The sequence below is a fragment of the Lagenorhynchus albirostris genome, chromosome 4 (genome assembly GCF_949774975.1).
Source record: "Lagenorhynchus albirostris chromosome 4, mLagAlb1.1, whole genome shotgun sequence".
NCBI lineage: Eukaryota > Metazoa > Chordata > Mammalia > Artiodactyla > Delphinidae > Lagenorhynchus > Lagenorhynchus albirostris.
This window is the reverse complement of record NC_083098.1, coordinates 47,969,244-47,987,203: the sequence shown is the minus strand read 5'-3', so window position 1 is coordinate 47,987,203 and position 17,960 is coordinate 47,969,244. Positions and strand designations below refer to the sequence as shown.

The 17,960-nt window shown below is 44.1% G+C and overlaps 1 protein-coding gene across 1 annotated transcript in view; it reads left to right on the top strand.

The window, feature by feature from the left end:
- Window positions 1–1,476: 1,476 nt before the first annotated feature.
- The window catches only part of PARM1 (prostate androgen-regulated mucin-like protein 1), a 100,799-nt gene continuing 84,315 nt past the window's right edge, over window positions 1,477–17,960 (top strand). Inside the window, exon 1 of the mRNA XM_060148018.1 lies at window positions 1,477–1,757. Coding sequence (XP_060004001.1) covers window positions 1,715–1,757 — 43 coding nt within the window. The 5' untranslated portion in view covers window positions 1,477–1,714. The remainder of the gene's footprint in view (window positions 1,758–17,960) is intronic.

Here is a 17,960-nt window from a genome sequence, read left to right as displayed (position 1 = left end):
TTGGGGCTCTGTCTGGTATATGAGAAAGAAGTCACAGAACAAGAAAGCTGTTCTATAGGATGGATAAACAACAAGGTCCTACTGAATAGCACAGGGAACTATATTCAATATCCTTTCATAAACCATAATGGAAAAGAATATGAAAATATATAGATAGATATACACACAGATAAACATATACATATATATAACTGAATCACTTTGCTGCACAGCAGAAATTAACACAACATTGTAAATCAACTATACTTCAGTAAAATAAATTTAAAAATGAAAGAAAGCAAGCTGTTCTCCAGCACTGCTAGGTCCTGAGCAAATCAGTTCTTTAAGACGGCTCCTTAATCCCAGCTCTAGTGACTAGGGGACCACCAGGCTCATAATAACATAGATATTGGAAGATGACCTAGCATCTGGTCTGATAGACGTGTAGAAAATAAGCAAGTCTAAGGTGGTGGAGAGGATTAAGTGAAGGATCAGCTTCGATCTGTGTGAACACACAGAAACCTTGGGCTTTGAAGAGAGAGTATAGTACAGGGATGACCCCAGGTCCCTAGGCAGGCAACTTATCTGTACCATTAGCTAGCTGTGTGATCTTGGGCAAGTACTTAAACCTCTGCACGCTTTCATTTTCTCCCCTGAAAATGAAGCTATCATAGTGCCCACTTCAAAGAATTGTTCTGAGAACTTGACCTGGTTAATACCTGTACTGCACAGTTGTCTAGCACACAGCAATTCTCAGGAAATGTCAGCCTTTGTTATTATGCCCTGGTACACAAACTCTTCAGTTACGGGATCCAGCCCTTACCAGCTATGTGACCTTGAGCACATTACCTAACTTCTCTGTGCCTTAGTTTTTTTATCTTTAAAATGAAATAATAATTCTTATGTCATAGGGTTGTTAGAAGCATCGTGATACAACACCCAGTAGGGTGCCTGGCTCATAATTATCGCATGATCACTGTTACCTGACATTAGTACTGTTTCTTCTCGTAAGAAGCTGAGTAGGACGGCAGACCTCCTGGCCCAGGCACCAGGAAATGCAGTGGGGTTGAATGTGTGTGAGGGTTTAACGTACATGCAGGAACGTTTGGAGAAATGAAAGAAAAGGAAAAGGTTCTCATACTTGGAAAGAAGTGTATGTTCCCTTACCGTAGTGGGGTCTTGGCTCTTCGAGGTGACACCTAAGATGGCACGCGGTCACGTGTTTAAAGGTTGTTACTCCTGTAAGAAAAGCTGAGGTAAATTCCTGAGGGCAGAAATCTGCTCCCACTTCTCTGCCTCCCCTTAGTTCCCAGCACAGTGCTAGCCGCCCCAAACATTTGCTGAACCGGGTCGAAACTCGGGTCTCGCGCCCTGACTGTCCAGCAGAGGCCGCCCTGGGCCGCGACTCCCGGGACACGAGGGCTGGGAGAGGAAAGGCCAGGGGTGGCCTTGTCATCTCCGCGGGACCCGGGTGGGAGGGGTTTGGCGGCAGCAGTCGCGGCGGCGGAGGCGGCCCGGGCGGCTGGGATGGAGCAGAAGCGCGCCGGGCGCCGGAGTACAAGCAGCTGACGGAGCCGCGCGGCGCTCGCCTAGCTTCCCCTACCGCCGCCCGGTCGCCCGGCTCCCACCGCAGCCAGCGGACAGAGGAGGAGCTGCCCGCGCTCTGGGCGCTCGGTCAGTCCCGGCAAACTCTCCCGCTGCCCGCGCCGGGTTCGGCACCAAGCACCAGGGTACCATGGTCTACAAGACTCTCTTCGCTCTCTGCATCTTCACGGCAGGTATTTTGGGGCGCCAATCTGGCGGAGGGCTGGCCCGGCGACTAGCGCTGGGGGCGGGGGCTGAACCGGGGAGACCGGGAAATAAGTCGCCGCGCGCTGGGGGCCGGAGTGGTGCGAGCCTCCAGCGTTTCGCAGAGCTGCGTGCGCACTTGGATTTAGAGCGATGTGCGTTTTTGGAGATCCTGGGCCGAGCCGGACCGAGGGGATGACAAGGTTCTTCCGGCCTCAGCCCGCGCCCGCACAAACTCCGGGCTTTGTGAAACAGGTGGCTGCACGATGCGTTTGAAACCCGGGCTGGCGACACTGACTGAAACTAGAGGCTTCTCGGGTCTCCGAGCACACCCTGCCAGAGTTGGGCACCAGACCTCTTGACGCGGTTGGACTCAGGGAGGGATAAGAAGGAGAAGCAGGAGGGATCGCATCTGGGAAAGCTTTAAGCCGTGGCCGCGCACCCGGCGGGGCTGGTTTGCGTTCCCCGAGATTTGGTGGTCTCTCATCTCCGGCGACCCTTCCTAGTTACGCGTGGGGGTGATGCGGCCTTAACAGTCTCAGGGCAGCTGCTCCGACCCGGCTCGAGCTCGTGATCACCCCTGGGGATTTGCAATTCTACCCTATGGCCTGGAAACTCCCCCAAAATATGTGCCCTGGCAGAAACTGTTAACTTGGCTAAAACTAGCATCCTCCCCATTCCACCCACTCCTCCTACACACACTCACCCTCCGGACGGTTTCCCCACGCGCGCATCGCTGGCCTCAGGACCACGGATGGCAGCGGCCTCCAAGCAGGGCCTGGGGAGAGAGGAGCCGGAGGACTGAGCTCGGCTTGGTGGGCGTAGAGGAGAGATTCAGAACAGCTCTTTAAGTCTGAGGGTGGGCTATCCAGTTTTTCCAGAAAATGTAGGCAGACAAGGGACAACTGACTACGGATGAGGCACTGGTGGAAAAAGCAGCCCGAGTGCGGGGACACCGGCGTGTTTAGATAAGAATGTTCCAAAGCCACATACACAAGCCATTTGACTCATGCTTGTAGTCCGTGTGTGAATTTTTTTTCCTCCTGAATTGCTTGGGTTCCTGTAATTGTGGACACAAGTCGTTACAATCCCTTGAAAAGAAGCTAGGGGTTTCCAGGCAGCTCACAACGGATAATGCAGTTTTGAGGAAAAGTTTCCCAACTTGAGGCTAGAGCGGGTCTTTTTCCTCTACTTGCTGAACGCCTGAGAAAGCTCCCTTTTCTCTCTGGTGTCTGCAAGGTTTGGAGGCACGTCCACAGAGGGTTCCCGGTCTCCTGCCGCTTTGGTTGCACAGCCTTGGGCCAGGCTGGTAGCGCCTGTATCCCCAAGTGTGACAGCCGACTCCCTAGCCCCGGGATTGCCAAGAGATGTTTACGAAATGACAGGAAAGGTGCCTTCCTTTCTCCTCTCTAGAAATCCTTTCACGAGGCTTGAGGCTCAGAAAACCTTCAGTGAGCCAGTAGAGCTGGTAGGTAGGTTTGTTGGCTAATTTTATTTAGTAGCTTGTCTTTAATTTTTATTTTTTTAACAACTCTGGCAGTTGGCAACGCCGGGAGTAACCCTACTAAGGCAGTGTATTGTGGGGTTTTTTCTTCCCTAAGGAGCTCAAGATATATATATATATATATATATATATATATATTTAAATTTATTATTTTTTTTCTTGGCCAGTTTTAGAGTTTAGCCTCGCTATTGTTGCGGCAAGAACCTTGACCTTGTTCACGGCCCAGACTGGTAGCTGGGGACCCGCTGCGCAGCCTCACTCATCCCTGCACACATGTGTCGAAGCCAGAACAAAGAAGATCACAGCCTCCCAGTTCTGGGGTTCCCCTGACCCCGGAAGATGTAGTTATGTTTCTGAGTCCATCTCCCTGAGTGATGAAGCGTCCTTTCCTCTCAGTTCGTGCCTCTGAAGGAATCTCTTCGGGGGTCAGTGTGGTGTTAGAGCTACTTGCAATAAGTTATCAGGAAAATAATATAAAAATAGGCATAAATACCGTACAAGGTTGTTGACATCCCAAAGGAAGGTGTTTTGAGAAACTAAAATATAACTTTTCTAGAAAAAGTTGTAAAGGTGAGAGGGACAAGGGTTCTTGAAATGAAAGTGGCAAAGCTCTAGATAGCTTCATCAGGCAGTTGCTTTCCCCCCACCCCATCTTTAGAGAATTCAGGAAATTTTCCATAAAACTCTTGAGGTGATACTTTCTTGAGCCAGGAATGGGGCTTAGATCTACTCAATACATATACATAGTGTTTTGTCCAGCCTGTGTAATGGACACTTGTAAATACCTGGGCCTTGTGAACAACACAGCAAAAGTAGATCTCTACACTTATTCACTTGTATTTTAAAAAGAAGGAAGAGAGAAACCTTGGGCTGTCTTCAGTTCTCTCAGAGTTGATTGGGGTAGAAAACTAGCATGGCTATTTTACAAACCGTTCCCAAACACCTCTAAGGCCAGTACTCTAGGCATACAGGAGTACTGCCTCTAAATTACAAGCCAGAACCTCCGAGGGCAGGCAGCAGAACCAAGAATGGAGGGAGGATGGCAGGCCACAGGAAGCTTCCATCTTCATCCCTCTCCCTCTCCTCTCTGATTCAGCTCTTTCATTCCCACCACCGTCGTTGCTGCTCTCCAGTGCTCTATGGCTCAATATGTTAAAAAATTCCCTCCCTGAGACATCTGAGGTATACTGGAACTTCCCAGAGTCCTTTTCCAAACGTTCAAGGAGTTCAAGGGGAAACAGGCATAGGTAAGAGAGGCAAAAATCCCTTGACCCAGTTTTTCCTGCCTTAGGTTCTGCCCTGTCTGCCCCACCCCAGGGAGAGTACTGCAGTCTGCCCCATTACCCAAGCTGACTTATTGGCCCCTTGGTGATCAAGACCAGCAGGGCTAGATTCCAGTCTGCCACCCAGCTAGAGAGCCTATTTGTGTCCCAGGCCTGTCAGCTATAGCTCTTCTCCAAGTGACTAACATCTCGAACGTCCTTATCCTCAAAGGAAGACCCCACCCTACACATTTATGGCTCTCTTCTCAGTATAGGTCCTCATATATGACAGGGCTTTATCATAAGCATATTAAAGCCATATCGTAAATCTTATCATAAACATGTTAAAAATAAACCCAAAATGCACACACATTTATGGGAACGGCAAGGTTGCCTGTGGTTGGTTGCGAGTGGAGGTGAAGGGTGGCTTGCATCCCTTTAGCCTGGTTACCTCCTATTCCCCTGAAGTCTGTGTCACAGAGTGACGCCTCCTTCGCTGTGAAACCTACCTGAGAAGGTGGAAGTTCTCCATTATTATGGGATGGATTTACTGAGACAGTGTTGCCAAGTGGTGAAGCACGGCTGCAGATTCTGCAGCTAGATTGCCTCAGTACAAAGCGAAGTTTTACTACTTACTAATTGTATCATTTAGGGCACGTAATCTAACCTCTCAAGTTTTCTTATCTACAAAAATGGGGAAATAAAACTTCATCAGACTGTTAAAAGTGGTAAATAACTGAATATACCTATAATGCCTGGGACATAGTAAGCGCTCAATAACCATTAGCCATTGTTGTTGCTATTATTCTTATTAATGAAGTTGACTGTGTTTGGCACCAGTTAGGTCGTCCTGTCCAAAGTTTACGTGTCTGTGCTTGGACTATGTAAATTGAAGATTTAAACTAATATTCCAGCACAATGCCAGCTGTTCGGGCAAACCCTCATGTGCAAATTAAGAGACGATTCAGCTGAGCCTACTAAATGCCTAATTTGAAAAGGTTAATAATGTGCCAGCTCAAATTTAGCACAACAGTCCAAAAAACGCTCAGTAACAAACAGAAGTCGAGTCTCACGGAAGATGCTATTTCTTCCACAAAGTCTTTTGCAGCCTGGTGTGTTTCAAAAGCCCAACTCAGCTAAATCTTAAGGTCAGGTTCCCAGAGCCACAAATTTTGGATAATTCAGATCAAACAACTTAGGAAAAGGCATTTCATGGCGTATGAATGATCCAGAATGGCTCTCTCCAGAATCCAAAAACATCAATAATGGCCGGATCTCTAATTTCACTTGATCATTTGGGCCTGGTCTAGTGGTGCTTTCATCGTGCTTGTGCTTTTATAAGACAAATATTGGCCAAATATTGACACCGTTGGAGCAGATTTTCTTAAACTACAATTTTTGGGGGGGACAGGGGTGGGGCTGGGGGGTACAGCATCCACTGGAAACAACGAAGAGGGACATTTAAACAATATTTTCAAAGTGTATTGACTGTTTTAACACCCAATGAAAGGAATCCTGCTCTAACGTGCACGATGGTTTTCTCCCTTTTAGAAGTTACTGAAATTGGATACGTTAGTTTAGGAATCAAAGAGAGTCATCCCTAAGTATCCAGAACCTGGCCCCCATACCAAAATCCTCAGATGCTCAAGGTTCTTGTATAAAATGGTATATATAGTATTTGCATATAACCTACGCACTTCCTCCTGTATACTCGAAATCATCTCTAGGTTGCTTATAATACCTAACGCAATGTAAATGCTGTGTAAATAGTTACCAGCATGCAACAAGTTCAAGTTTTGCTTTTTGGATTCAGGAATTTTTTTTCCCAGTAGTTTCGGCCCAAGGTTGATGCAGATCCCACAGATACAGAGAGATGGCTGTCTTTGCTTTGCTAGCAAGGTGTTGAATAAAACAGTTGCCTAGGAAAAATTAATGTTTCATTTAGAAGACAGCAGTGGTTATGAAAAGAGGTAGGCAAATAGTGGGTACCTGCCTTGTGCAACGATTGCTTTTTAGTTGGAAATGCAGGGCTAATAGGTTATCATCCAGTTAATGTGCAAGTAGGGTTACTATAAACTAAGACAGATTTGTGTATGTAGTTCATGGCATGACATTTCGTAGTCACAGCTTAAATTATTTAAAGGACGGGGATTGATGTAACATCACATTTTCTGAGGTGTGGATCTTTAAATGGTCTTCATGATCCTTTACAGCAGCATAGCCCGTTTCTTTTACCTGTTTTAATATCGTTTATAAACCTTGAGACGTCTGCCATTTTATACGTAATAGAAACCATTACAACAAAATAGGCGATTATATAATTGTTGTCATCTGTGTTTTTCATTGGTGCAAGGTGGCATAATGTCAATTGAAAATAAGCTGTTTTAATTGTCCTTTGGCTAGTGTTGCCAGATTTAGCAATTAAAAATATAGGTTGCCCAGTCCAATTTGAATTTCAAATAAATAGTGAATTCTAAGTCTATCCCACATAGTACTTGGGACACACTTAAGCTAAATAACTCTTCGTTGTTTATCTTGAATTCAAATGTAACTGATCATCGTGTATTCTAGCAACTCTCCCTTTGGCCTTCCGTGTGTGGTTCATCAGTGCAATGGCTTTGACATAGGATTGGCTTTATTTTGAACCCTGCCCCACCCGGCTTTAGCCATCCCACTCCATTTCATTCATTCATCACAATCTGTTCATGGGAAGACTACTCGGAGATTTCAAAGCAGCTCTGTCTCTCTGAGAGCAACTTACAACGTTAGGATTCAGAGGCAGCTCTCCAATGGAACATTTTGAATCGGATTGCATATCCATTTACTGTGCACTGTTGTGGTTTTCTGAACAATCGGTGGGATTTCTGTAGCTTCCCTGAGGCTACATTACTTTACCCTTTTGTGACCTTTTCTTTAAAAAAAACAAAACAGTATACTATTTGAAATGGTAACAGTGTTCTTGCATAGGAGCTGGAACTAAGAGCCTTCCAGAATCCAGCAGGCAGCTGATTAAAAAAGAAAGTTAATAGAACAGCTTTGGATTTCAATGCTGTCTTCTGTGCCAGGATCTTAACACATCTCACAATTATTATATAAGGTTTGCATAATTCCTGCAGGATAGGTCTATAGGTATCACTTGGAATCTGTGGCTATATGGGGCCTGAAGCAGCATATTAGACAGAATTTCAAGGCAGATAGGGGGGAAAAAATCCTTCCAGCAATTAGACCGTGGTGGAAATTTGCACCTTTATACTTAAGGCCAAATCTGTGACTAGGTAATTGTTAAGTGGGAAAAAAATTGTGGAAAGGTACCAGGTGTGATATTTAGAAAACATGTCTATTCAATACAAAATAAGATGCATGATAGAATACAGCTTTGATGATAATATCTTCCAGTTACAGTCCAGATTCTGACAACTGATTTTCTTTTCCATGAAGGAGGAAATAAGGGCACAGAAACTTTAGGGCAGGTGTTGCACATGAGAAGAATTGGAGGAGAGAAGGTATAATTCATTTTTCATTTTTTTGGCCATGGTTGTAAACTTAAAGCTATCATTCAAGCTTCTCACTGGATAGAACATATTATATTTCCCTGTATGGGGTTATTAAAATATATGTTACCTTTAAAATGATGATATTCTTGCCAGCTTGTGTAGTCCAGAAGCATAACCTCATTCCTGAGAGAGTTTTTTCACCCACTGTTTTATCCACGATGGGTTGTTACTGGGGTTGTCTGCCCCTTATAAAATCTTTTCATTTTCCATTGGAAAAGCTTTTGTGATCCACAGATAGACGACAGGCAACTACCATTATACTGGTAAACCCTCATTGTTAAACCCTCCACACTATATGATTCTTGCTTTGTACTGTCATTTAGATTCTTTAGGAAGAACAGTAATAATTATTGTAAAGATAAAAGGATGTCCTCTTTATTCACCATGCAAAAGCTATATGTGTTTAGGGAAATGTTTAAGACTCTGGTCATTCTATTGAGCTAAGGTAATGTGTCACATTAGGAGAGGACTCAGTACATCTCAGAATTACACGAGGGAGTCTCAAAGCCCATTTGTCCATGAGAGGGTCCTAGAGAAATCTGGTGGACTTGAACCACCTCTTTGCTGGTTTGGGAAAAGAGGCAAGTTATTGGTGGATCACACACTCGGCTGGTCATGTAAATTCTCGCTGTTGATGGGTCAACTGCGTGAGAGGTAACATCAAGCTGAATACGGCCGTCACCCAACCAAAGGGAACTCGGCCTGTTTGGTCTTAAAAATTACAATGTTGTCAGAGATGGCGTTCCAGAGGAGAGAGCCGTGGAATTGTCTTTTTTGAAGAACTGTTCAGACAGGTCTGAGCATGAGAAAGAATGATCAGTTTTTGAGGATAAGTGATCATTCATCCTTTACCTTCTAGGAAATGTAGGAGGGGAAGGAAGTGTGATATCACATTCCATGTGGAAACTGGATAAGAAATGGACAGAGGGCAGGGGCCATGGCTGTTTCAGAATTTCTGCGTAGGATACGTGGAAGAGGCTGGGAGTGGTCTGTTGCATGAGGTGGAGAGAATGTCAGGTGGCTGAACGAGGGGGAAGTGATTGTTGAAATTACTGGGGGCTACTGAAGACCAAACCACCTCCTTGATGCTGCTACTGGGAATGGAAAATTCATCCAAGTTTCATTTTTAGGTGAAGGAGATAAGAGATTCCTCCTCAAGTGTGTATGCACATCCATCCTCTTTTAGTACACCTTTCTAGTTTTGTGAAAGGTTGCAAATTGAGCCTTTCAGAGGAAACGGATGTGACAGCCCTTAATGGCAGGTAATTCAGGTACCCTCAGCATTGTGAAAGGGGCAGAAGAATAAGAAAATGTCCTGAAGTGTCAAGAGGAATTCAGCTGCGTGGTTTGGTTGCATGAAGGAGGGCTGAGTGACCTGGGGTTGCCCGCTTCCGGGCTGGCCTCCTAGACTGCTCTTCACGAAGAGTCCTGTTTTGAGCAGATTCCCCATTCAATGCTTATTTGGAGAAAACACAACCCTGGTATTTACCCGACGAGGATGGGATTTGTGTTACTTTCTCTGAGAGGCTACATGGTATGGTGGAAGAGGCTTTGGAGGAAGACAGGCTGGTGTGATGCCAACTCTGGGGTCTCGGTCTCCTCCTCGTAGAGTTATGATAATACACATCAAGTGCCATGTGAGTAAACATTCAACAAAAGTTTATTAAACAATGCATAGAAGGTTTTATTTTACTTCATTGGCACATCCGCCTCACACTCCTAGAGTATAAGATGCATGAGAATTTTAGCTGTTTTGTCCCAACTGTGTCCCCAGCATGGAGAACAGAGCAAGACATGTAATGAGTGCCTAGCAAATATGTGTTATATTAATTTTTTAATAAATTTATTTATTTACTTATTTGGTTGTGTCGGGTCTTAGTTGCGGCCTGCGGGATCTTCATTGTGGCATGTGGGATCTTAGTTCCCCAGCCAGGGATCAAACCCGTGTCCCCTTCATTGGAAGGCAGAGTCTTAACCACTGGACCACCAGGGAAGTCCCTGTTAAATTAGTTTTTAATGGAGAATCTTCATGTGTTGTCTAAGGCTCTGGAGATACAGCAATGAACAAAATAGAAGTCTGCCCTCAGGGGACGTATGTTCTTTGAGGGCGATTGACTTGGTCAGAAGAAAATCAGTAGCTGACCATCTCATCTCACAGTCATCTTAAACGCAGCACGTCCAAATATGAACTCTTGGACTTTTCTCCCAGAACAGTCCCCAGCAGAAGCCTTCCCCATCCCAATTAATGGCAACTCCAAGTTGCTTAGGCTGAAAATCGTGAGTCATGTTTGAGTCTCTTTTTCTCTCAACACCCCTCATTCCAATGCTTCAAGAAAATCTGTTCGCCCTGCCTTTAAAATACAGAAAGTCAGACACTTTCTGCCACCTCCATTGCTGTCTGTGGTGTGAGCCCCACTCCTCTTTCTCCCGGAATCCTGCAGGGGCCTCCTCTCGGGCCTCTCAGCTTTTACCCTTTCCCTCCTAAGGTCTAGTCTCTACAGAGCAGCTGTCGATCCAGTGGAAATGGATCAGATGATGACATTGCTCTGTTCACAGCTCTGCAATGGCTTTCTGTTGTGCTCAGAGTGAAATCTCAGCCCAAGTCCTTAAAGCAGCCATCCAGACCCACTTGAGCTGCTCCCCCCTTCATCTTGGACCAGGGCTTCTACCTCTCCTCTGCTCCCCTGGCACCAGCCACACTGGTTTCCTTATTGCACGCCATGGCTGGTTCCTCTCTCTGGAACATGTTTTCTCTAAATATACATGTGGTTAATTCCCTCACCTTCCTAAACCCTTTACTCAGATGTCACCTTCTCAGTGAGACTTACCAACATTTTTATTTTATTTTTTGTCAGTTACTCTTTTATTTCCCCCACCCCTTGAAATTGCCAAGCATACTTTGAGGAGGTGTTTGATTACTGACTTCAGGCTCTTTGGCTGTAGCCTCCAGTCTGCCCTTCCCCTTCTGGTCTCTTTCTTTCCTGGCCGCTCTATGATTATTTCTGCATCATTAGATTTCCTTTCCTGTGTTCCCAAAGGATGAACATATTTACAGTCAGTCCTGGAAACCTGATCTTTATCCTGAATTTCTGCTCAAAAGCCACCAGAGAGATTAATCATGTGGACAATCTTATTTTATTAAGAAAATGTGTAATACATACTAAAAAATAGCAAGCCTTGCTTTGGTCAATTTCATCAATGCTTCTTAATCTGGACCTCATAGAACATGCATTTTTTGCTCTTTGATTTCTTGTATTCTCCTTGACCAGCATTTTTAAATTTGCAGTCTGTTCTGCCTGCCGACACCGTATTCCCATTGCCCCTCATCTGCCTCTTGCCCCTACTTTTTCCTTTAATGTCTCTCTTCCTTTATCCCTAGTCCCCCCCATCCTGGGACTTTTGTCTCTCTTGTTTGCTGTGGTATCCCCAGTGCTGTGTGGCACTAAGGGGGGTACTCAAAATATTTGTTGAACTGAAGGATTAAAATACATTTTTGAGGGCTGGCACAATGAAGACTTAATTTAAATTTCACCTTAGATCCCCCCAAAAGGAGACATTGGCAGACTTGCTTACTATCAAGTGCTTGTTGTCTAGTGTTTCCAAATAGCTGTTTTTCAAAAAGAGTCAGGCTTTTCGTTTTCATTGAGGGTTACAAAAGCTAAACTTGAAAATCAGCTTTTTTAAAGCTACGCACATATAAAACACTTCTTTTACAAATGTAAGCCTTTTTTTTTTTTTACCATGGCTATCACTTGAAAATAGCTGAAACTTCTGATACTCTCTGGCCAATTAAGAAAATGTCACCTTTGAGCTCTGCTAGAGAAGATAAAGGTACTTCTACGATTTGAACATTTTTGAGAATTTTCTGAAGAGCTAAAAAGAGCCTGGTGGTGAAAGTGATTTAAGTCAAAGGGAGGCATGACTGCCAATGTCCCAGTAACGTCTGAGGATGTTAAGTCAATTCAAATGCTGAGTATTGAGGGTGTAAGTTAGTCACAAATAAGCTGAAGGACGGAATAGGAGATTTCCTGGCCTTACAGACTCTTTCTGTCTTCATTGGTGATTCTGAAATATGAATTGTGGTTTAGTCCAAGCCATAGATAGACGTGATGGGAAGTCCTGACGAAAATCAGACCTGTATCCTGTATGCCCTTGTTCCCCACCCTGCAGGGCTGACACCCCTTGGCATGGCTGGTGTTAAAGTCACCCAGGCTGGCATATCCCCCAGCTTCATCACCCAACAAAGACTCATGTTACTTTCTGCCTTAAACAAAAACATCTACTCATTTAGCAGGTGCCAAAAAGAACATGATCTTGAAAAAGAAACAACATGCCGGTCTTGAAGCCTAAGGGATAATAGTAAAATTTAAGATGATATCAACTTGAAGAGCAACCTATAAACCAACCAAAGAAGGGAAAAGATGATTCTTTATATGAAAAACATGCTCCTTGCTTGTTCAGTGAGGTCACTTGTCCATTCTTGAGGTGGGAAGACGCTCCACCATCTTGAAGAGCAGGATGGACCGTGAACAGAGGAAGGGCAAGGATGCGAGGCCGACCCTTGTGCGGCAGGACCGACCGGAAACTGTGTCTGGGGGCGTGAGTGCCACTGGAAGGAAAAGGAACAGACATTGACAAGGGGAGGCTTTTGACACCCAAAATCTCAAAGCCAAGTGTGGCTGCTGAAAGAGCAAAAATTACTGCATCACCGAGGATGGGGTTTCAGTTTGGAGAGTTATTAGGCAGAGGGGAGATGGGGGTTTTGACATTCAGAAATTTACAGCCAAGTCTTTGTTTAAAAAAAGTTGAATGTCTGTAAGTGACAGTTGTCTCTCGTTTTATAACAGTTTTTCAAAGTTGCACTCGAGCACTGATTTGTTTTTCATTTTTTATTATGGAAACTGTAAAATACACAGAAATTGACAAGAATTTGTCAGACCCGATTAAGTCTTATTTGTTTGTCTTGGTTAAGAACTTCTTTTTTTATAAGTTATCCATGTTATACATATTAGTGTATATATGTCAAGCCCAAAAGAACTTTTAAAAAATATTAATAAATTGGGAGCAATGTAAATATGTAATTATAAAGTACTAGTCAGATCATAGTGAACAGTTCCATGTTTATTCAACTGGGCAATATTCAAATGCTTAAAAGAATGAGGTGGCTCGTTTATGTACTGACAGGTAGAAATGGTGACAATATATTGAACTACTATATTGCAACTTTATATTTCACAACATATCAAAAGAGCAAGCGAAGGAATAAAATGTACCTCATGATAAAACAGTTGAAACGTCATGTGTGTGCCTATGGAGAAAAGAGTTTAGAAGTTTACACTGGTTATTTCCGTCAGATGAGTTTTGGGTCAGTCTCACGTTTTATGCTCATTTGTTTGGCCTGAAGTTTATTTTAATGTTTGTATTGCCTTCACAATTTAAAAAGTAACGTTGTAATCAGTATTTTAATCCCTCTTTATCAACAGTCAGTGTGGCTCTAGTAACTGCTAGATGGCTACTACTGTCCTCAAAATCTTGATTCAAAAATCCTTCCGGGGTGGCGCGGTGGTTGAGAGTCCGTCTGCCGATGCAGGCGACACGGGTTCGTGCCCCGGTCCGGGAAGATCGCACATGCCGCGGAGCGGCTGGGCCCGTGAGCCATGGCCGCTGATCCTGCGCATCCGGAAGCTGTGCTCCGCAATGGGAGAGGCCATGACAGTGAGAGGCCCGCGTACCGCAAAAAAAAAAAAAACAAAAAACCTTCCAACAGAGTCCTCAAAAATAAGATCTTAGAAAAACAAATAACTTCAGAAAGGTTTACAGGATATCACTGACTTAATGGGCAAGGAAGTTTCTGGGAAGGGATTGACAAAGTAATATTATATTTTCTAAAGCCAGAGTGCTGCATAAATCATTGATCGGGACAGCCATCTTGGAAAGTATTTTAAGAGGCTCTGAGCTAACTGATCAGTGTTTAAGGTACTTTGTTAGTTTTTAATATCTTCAGTGTTGGTCTCTTATGGAAGCAATTTTAAATTAAAACATCACTCTAAGATTTTCTAAAATGAAATTTGTCAACTTTGATGTCAAATAAGAAACACAGCCCTCAGAAGAATATACGATATATTTCCCTTTTGGCAACATTAAATCTGTTATATCATCTTTTCAATAAAATAATCAATAAAATGTGGTTTAGGAAAATGCTGGGAGATCCATTATTAATACTCCATGGCATTATCAGAGAACAACACTAGGGAGAGGGGGCTGGAGCAGACAGGGCTGGAAGAGGCTTTGGTGTGATCTGGGCCAACCCCTTCATTTTGTAGAAAAATCTAGGCCTGTTGGGAAGAGGGGAAATTTTCATGTTTAATTTTTAGCTGTCGTAGTTATCACACTTGATACTATGTTCATTTCATCTGCAGCTTCATCTCATCCTCCCAACCACCCCAAGAGATAGGCAGTCTATTCCCATTTTGCAGTTCAGGTTTTAAGTCTCAGAAGTTGAGTAATGAGATGCAGATCTCACAGTCGGTGAGCGACAGAGCTAGGCTTTGAACCCAGGTCTGCTATCTTTTACCTTGAACTGCCAAGTCAGTTGATAAATCCTCTTGTGTAAATTTAGTCTCTAGAATCTCTCCCGACTCTGATCCTCTTCGCCATCCCCACAGCTACAGCCTTGGTTGAGAACCTTATCGTCTCATCCTGGACTGTTACAGTAACTCCAAATGGTCACTTGTCAGGCTTCCTCGTCTCACAGTCTGTGAGGACTCATTCAAGCCAGGCCAAATTGCTTGCTTCCCTCCAAAGAAGGAGAAGCAGACTCGGATCTGCCTAAGGGTCATTCAGGTGCTCAGATGGTGGTTGCTACATTTTATTTCCAGTACAAGGAATGAAAGCTCCAGGAGAAACGGCTAACTCCAGGTCGGGGTTAGGAAACGTATAAGGTGAGCCTGGAGGATCTTGTTATACCAGACAGCAGGGATGTTATCAAAGACTACGAGGGCTTCCCTGGTGGCGCAGTGGTTGAGAGTCCGCCTGCCGATGCAGGGGACACGGGTTCGTGCCCCGGTCCGGGAAGATCCCACGTGCCGCGGAGCGGCTGGGCCCGTGAGCCATGGCCGCTGAGCCTGCGCGTCCGGAGCCTGTGCTCCGCAATGGAAGAGGCCACAGCAGTGAGAGGCCCGCGTACCGCTTAAAAAAAAAAAAAAATACTACGAGCCTCCTGTCAAAAGGACTCAGAACCACTTACTGAGGCTCCCACTGGCTAAAGAGAGAACAGTTGGAACATCTGTAAGGATAATTTCAAAGGACTGAATCACATTGTTTGAGCTCATGAGTTCATAATGGTACCAAAAACAAATCAGTGATTACACAAAACTTCACTGATCTCCATTAGAGGATGCTAATTAACCAACACATTATTTTGAAAAATAATAGGTAAAAGAATTGTTTCAATTGATTGATTGATCTTATGCATTTATTTTATGAGGTGTACACTGGGTGACCAAATATTAGATGATGGGATAACTGACTGTCTCCATACAAGTATTCCAGCTAACGCAGACGGCATAGTGGAAATAGAAGATCACCATGTTGCCATGCGCTGGCGCGCAGATGAGCATGCAGCCTGAGGGAGTGGCCTAGAGGACAGATACCTTGAGATAGTGGAAAGTGGCCTGGAAGCTGGGACATCACCTGGATGAGGAGTTGCACAGTGCGAGGCATGGTGAATGCACTGAACACCGAAAGGCCCCAGGGGTAGCGCAGAAAGGAGAGGAGATCCAGTTAGCCTGCTTCACGCCATCACACATCAGCACGGGAAATCTGGAAAGGAATGAGAGTCAACTTCCAGACAAGCTTGCTACCTTTGGGGGACCACCCTTACCTGCACGTCTTTATGAAATAAAATTTCACTCTGGCTAAGTGAATCCAGTGAAGATTGTCTTTAAAGGATTCACAGGTAGAGGAATGTAAGAGGTAGTGTACCTTCCTGAATAGAAAGGGAAACCTTCTCCTGGCTTCTCAGTTACCCAGCAGAGGTTGCCGGTTAGTAAGTGTCTGTCCCCAAACATTACTCGCCCCAGTTTGCTGCGAACTCCTTGCTGCCTTGAACTATGCCAACCTTCCAAGCTTGGGACAAATATAGATTAGCTATTATTGTCCTAGGGTTGCCATAACAAATTACCACAAACTGGGATGGCTTAAAACAACAGAAATTGATTCTCTCACTGTTTTGGAAACTAGAAGTTAAAAATCAAGGTTTCAGCAGGACCACGCTCCCTTCAAAGCCTCAAGGGGAGGATCCTTCTTTCCTTCTACCAGTTTCTGGTAGCCCCGGGTGTTCATTGGCTTGTGACAGTGTTAGCTCTGATCTCTGCCTCTTCACATGGCCTTTTTCCCTCTGAGTCTGTTTCGATTCCCTTCTCATAAGGATATTAGTCATTTAGTCTTGATTGGATTAGGGTCCACCCTTACTCGGTATGCCCTCATCTTAACTTGATTACATCTGCCAGGACTGGATTCCCAACTAAGGTCACATTCACAGGTACTAAGTCTCCCCTAGTTAGGGGTTCAACATGTCTTTTTGCAGGGACACGCTTCAACCCATACCCACTATATTATTTTCACATCTAAGGCGTGTTCATGAAAGACCCTCCTCCACTGATAAAAGGAGCAGTTAATAACCTAATCAATTACGAGTTACTTTTATTCAAGACAGCAGCTGCTGTCACCTCGTATTTTTTATTTACTTGTTTACTTATCTGTTTATTTATTGCTCTTGGTGGTAGAAGTTTGGTTGAGACTGTTTAAATCAGGTATTTCTCAACCCGAGTGTTCTGGGCATTTGGAGGGGATATAACACGTGGATAGCATCCTTTGGTCCTTGAATGCTAAATCACAGTAGTACCTTACAGGAATTGTGACAAGCAAAATAAGAGAAAAATAGAGGAAAAAAAAAGAAAGTAAGAAAGGAAGGAGGGAGGAAATGCCTTCACACATTTCTAAACTTATCAGGCTCACTGAAAACCAAAGGTCTACATTAATGAGATTTTTAATGACCCTTCTTAGAGACCCACACAGAATGGGTTGTCCTAAGCAATAGCAGTTCTCCTACTCAGAACGTACTCAGCCAGTCTGCCAACTGTGAGAGGCCTCTAGATGCTTCAGGAACATTCTGATTTGGACATGACTAGTAGCATGTGGACTATTTGGAAGGTACTGTGTCACTTTTTCTCTGCCATGCTTAATACTATATTGTGTGCAACCTTGGGGATGAAGTAGACTCAGGATGCAGTATAGAAAGAGCAAAAGTGCCAGGAGATAAAAATAGTTTCTGCCCTTCGGCAGTGGAGCTCATTGCTTATAGATACCATACCTTTCCCCTCTGTGCAGAGACGGCATGATCCACTCCCTAAAGAGTCTCTTTTCCTCAGTTCTGAGTAATGTATTATTGGATGTGGGACACAAGAGGTCACAGGAATCTTTCGTGGAAAAATGTAGAAATAGTGACATTGTAGAACGGTGGATTTCTGTCTGCCAACATGAAAAGTGTGTGGCGGTGTGTGTTTGTATTTGTGGGTAGGATGTGTGTTTCCCTCCTTTCTTACCTGCTTCCTTCCTTACTAAAATATTTAGAAGAATTTTAAAAGAAGGAGACCAAGTAGCGTAGAAAGAATGTCTTTTTCAGGGAAAATTGATATTCAGTGGATTCATGCTCTTTCTGTAATATGTAAAATTCAACACTTCCTCCCCATAAAATAGCAGGTTATCCTACAACATGGAACAGCCATAATCATGTGCGTCCATGTCTTCTGATTAGTAACTAGGATATTAATTAGGTGGAACATGGGCATTTATTTTGTTCTGTAGCTGCCT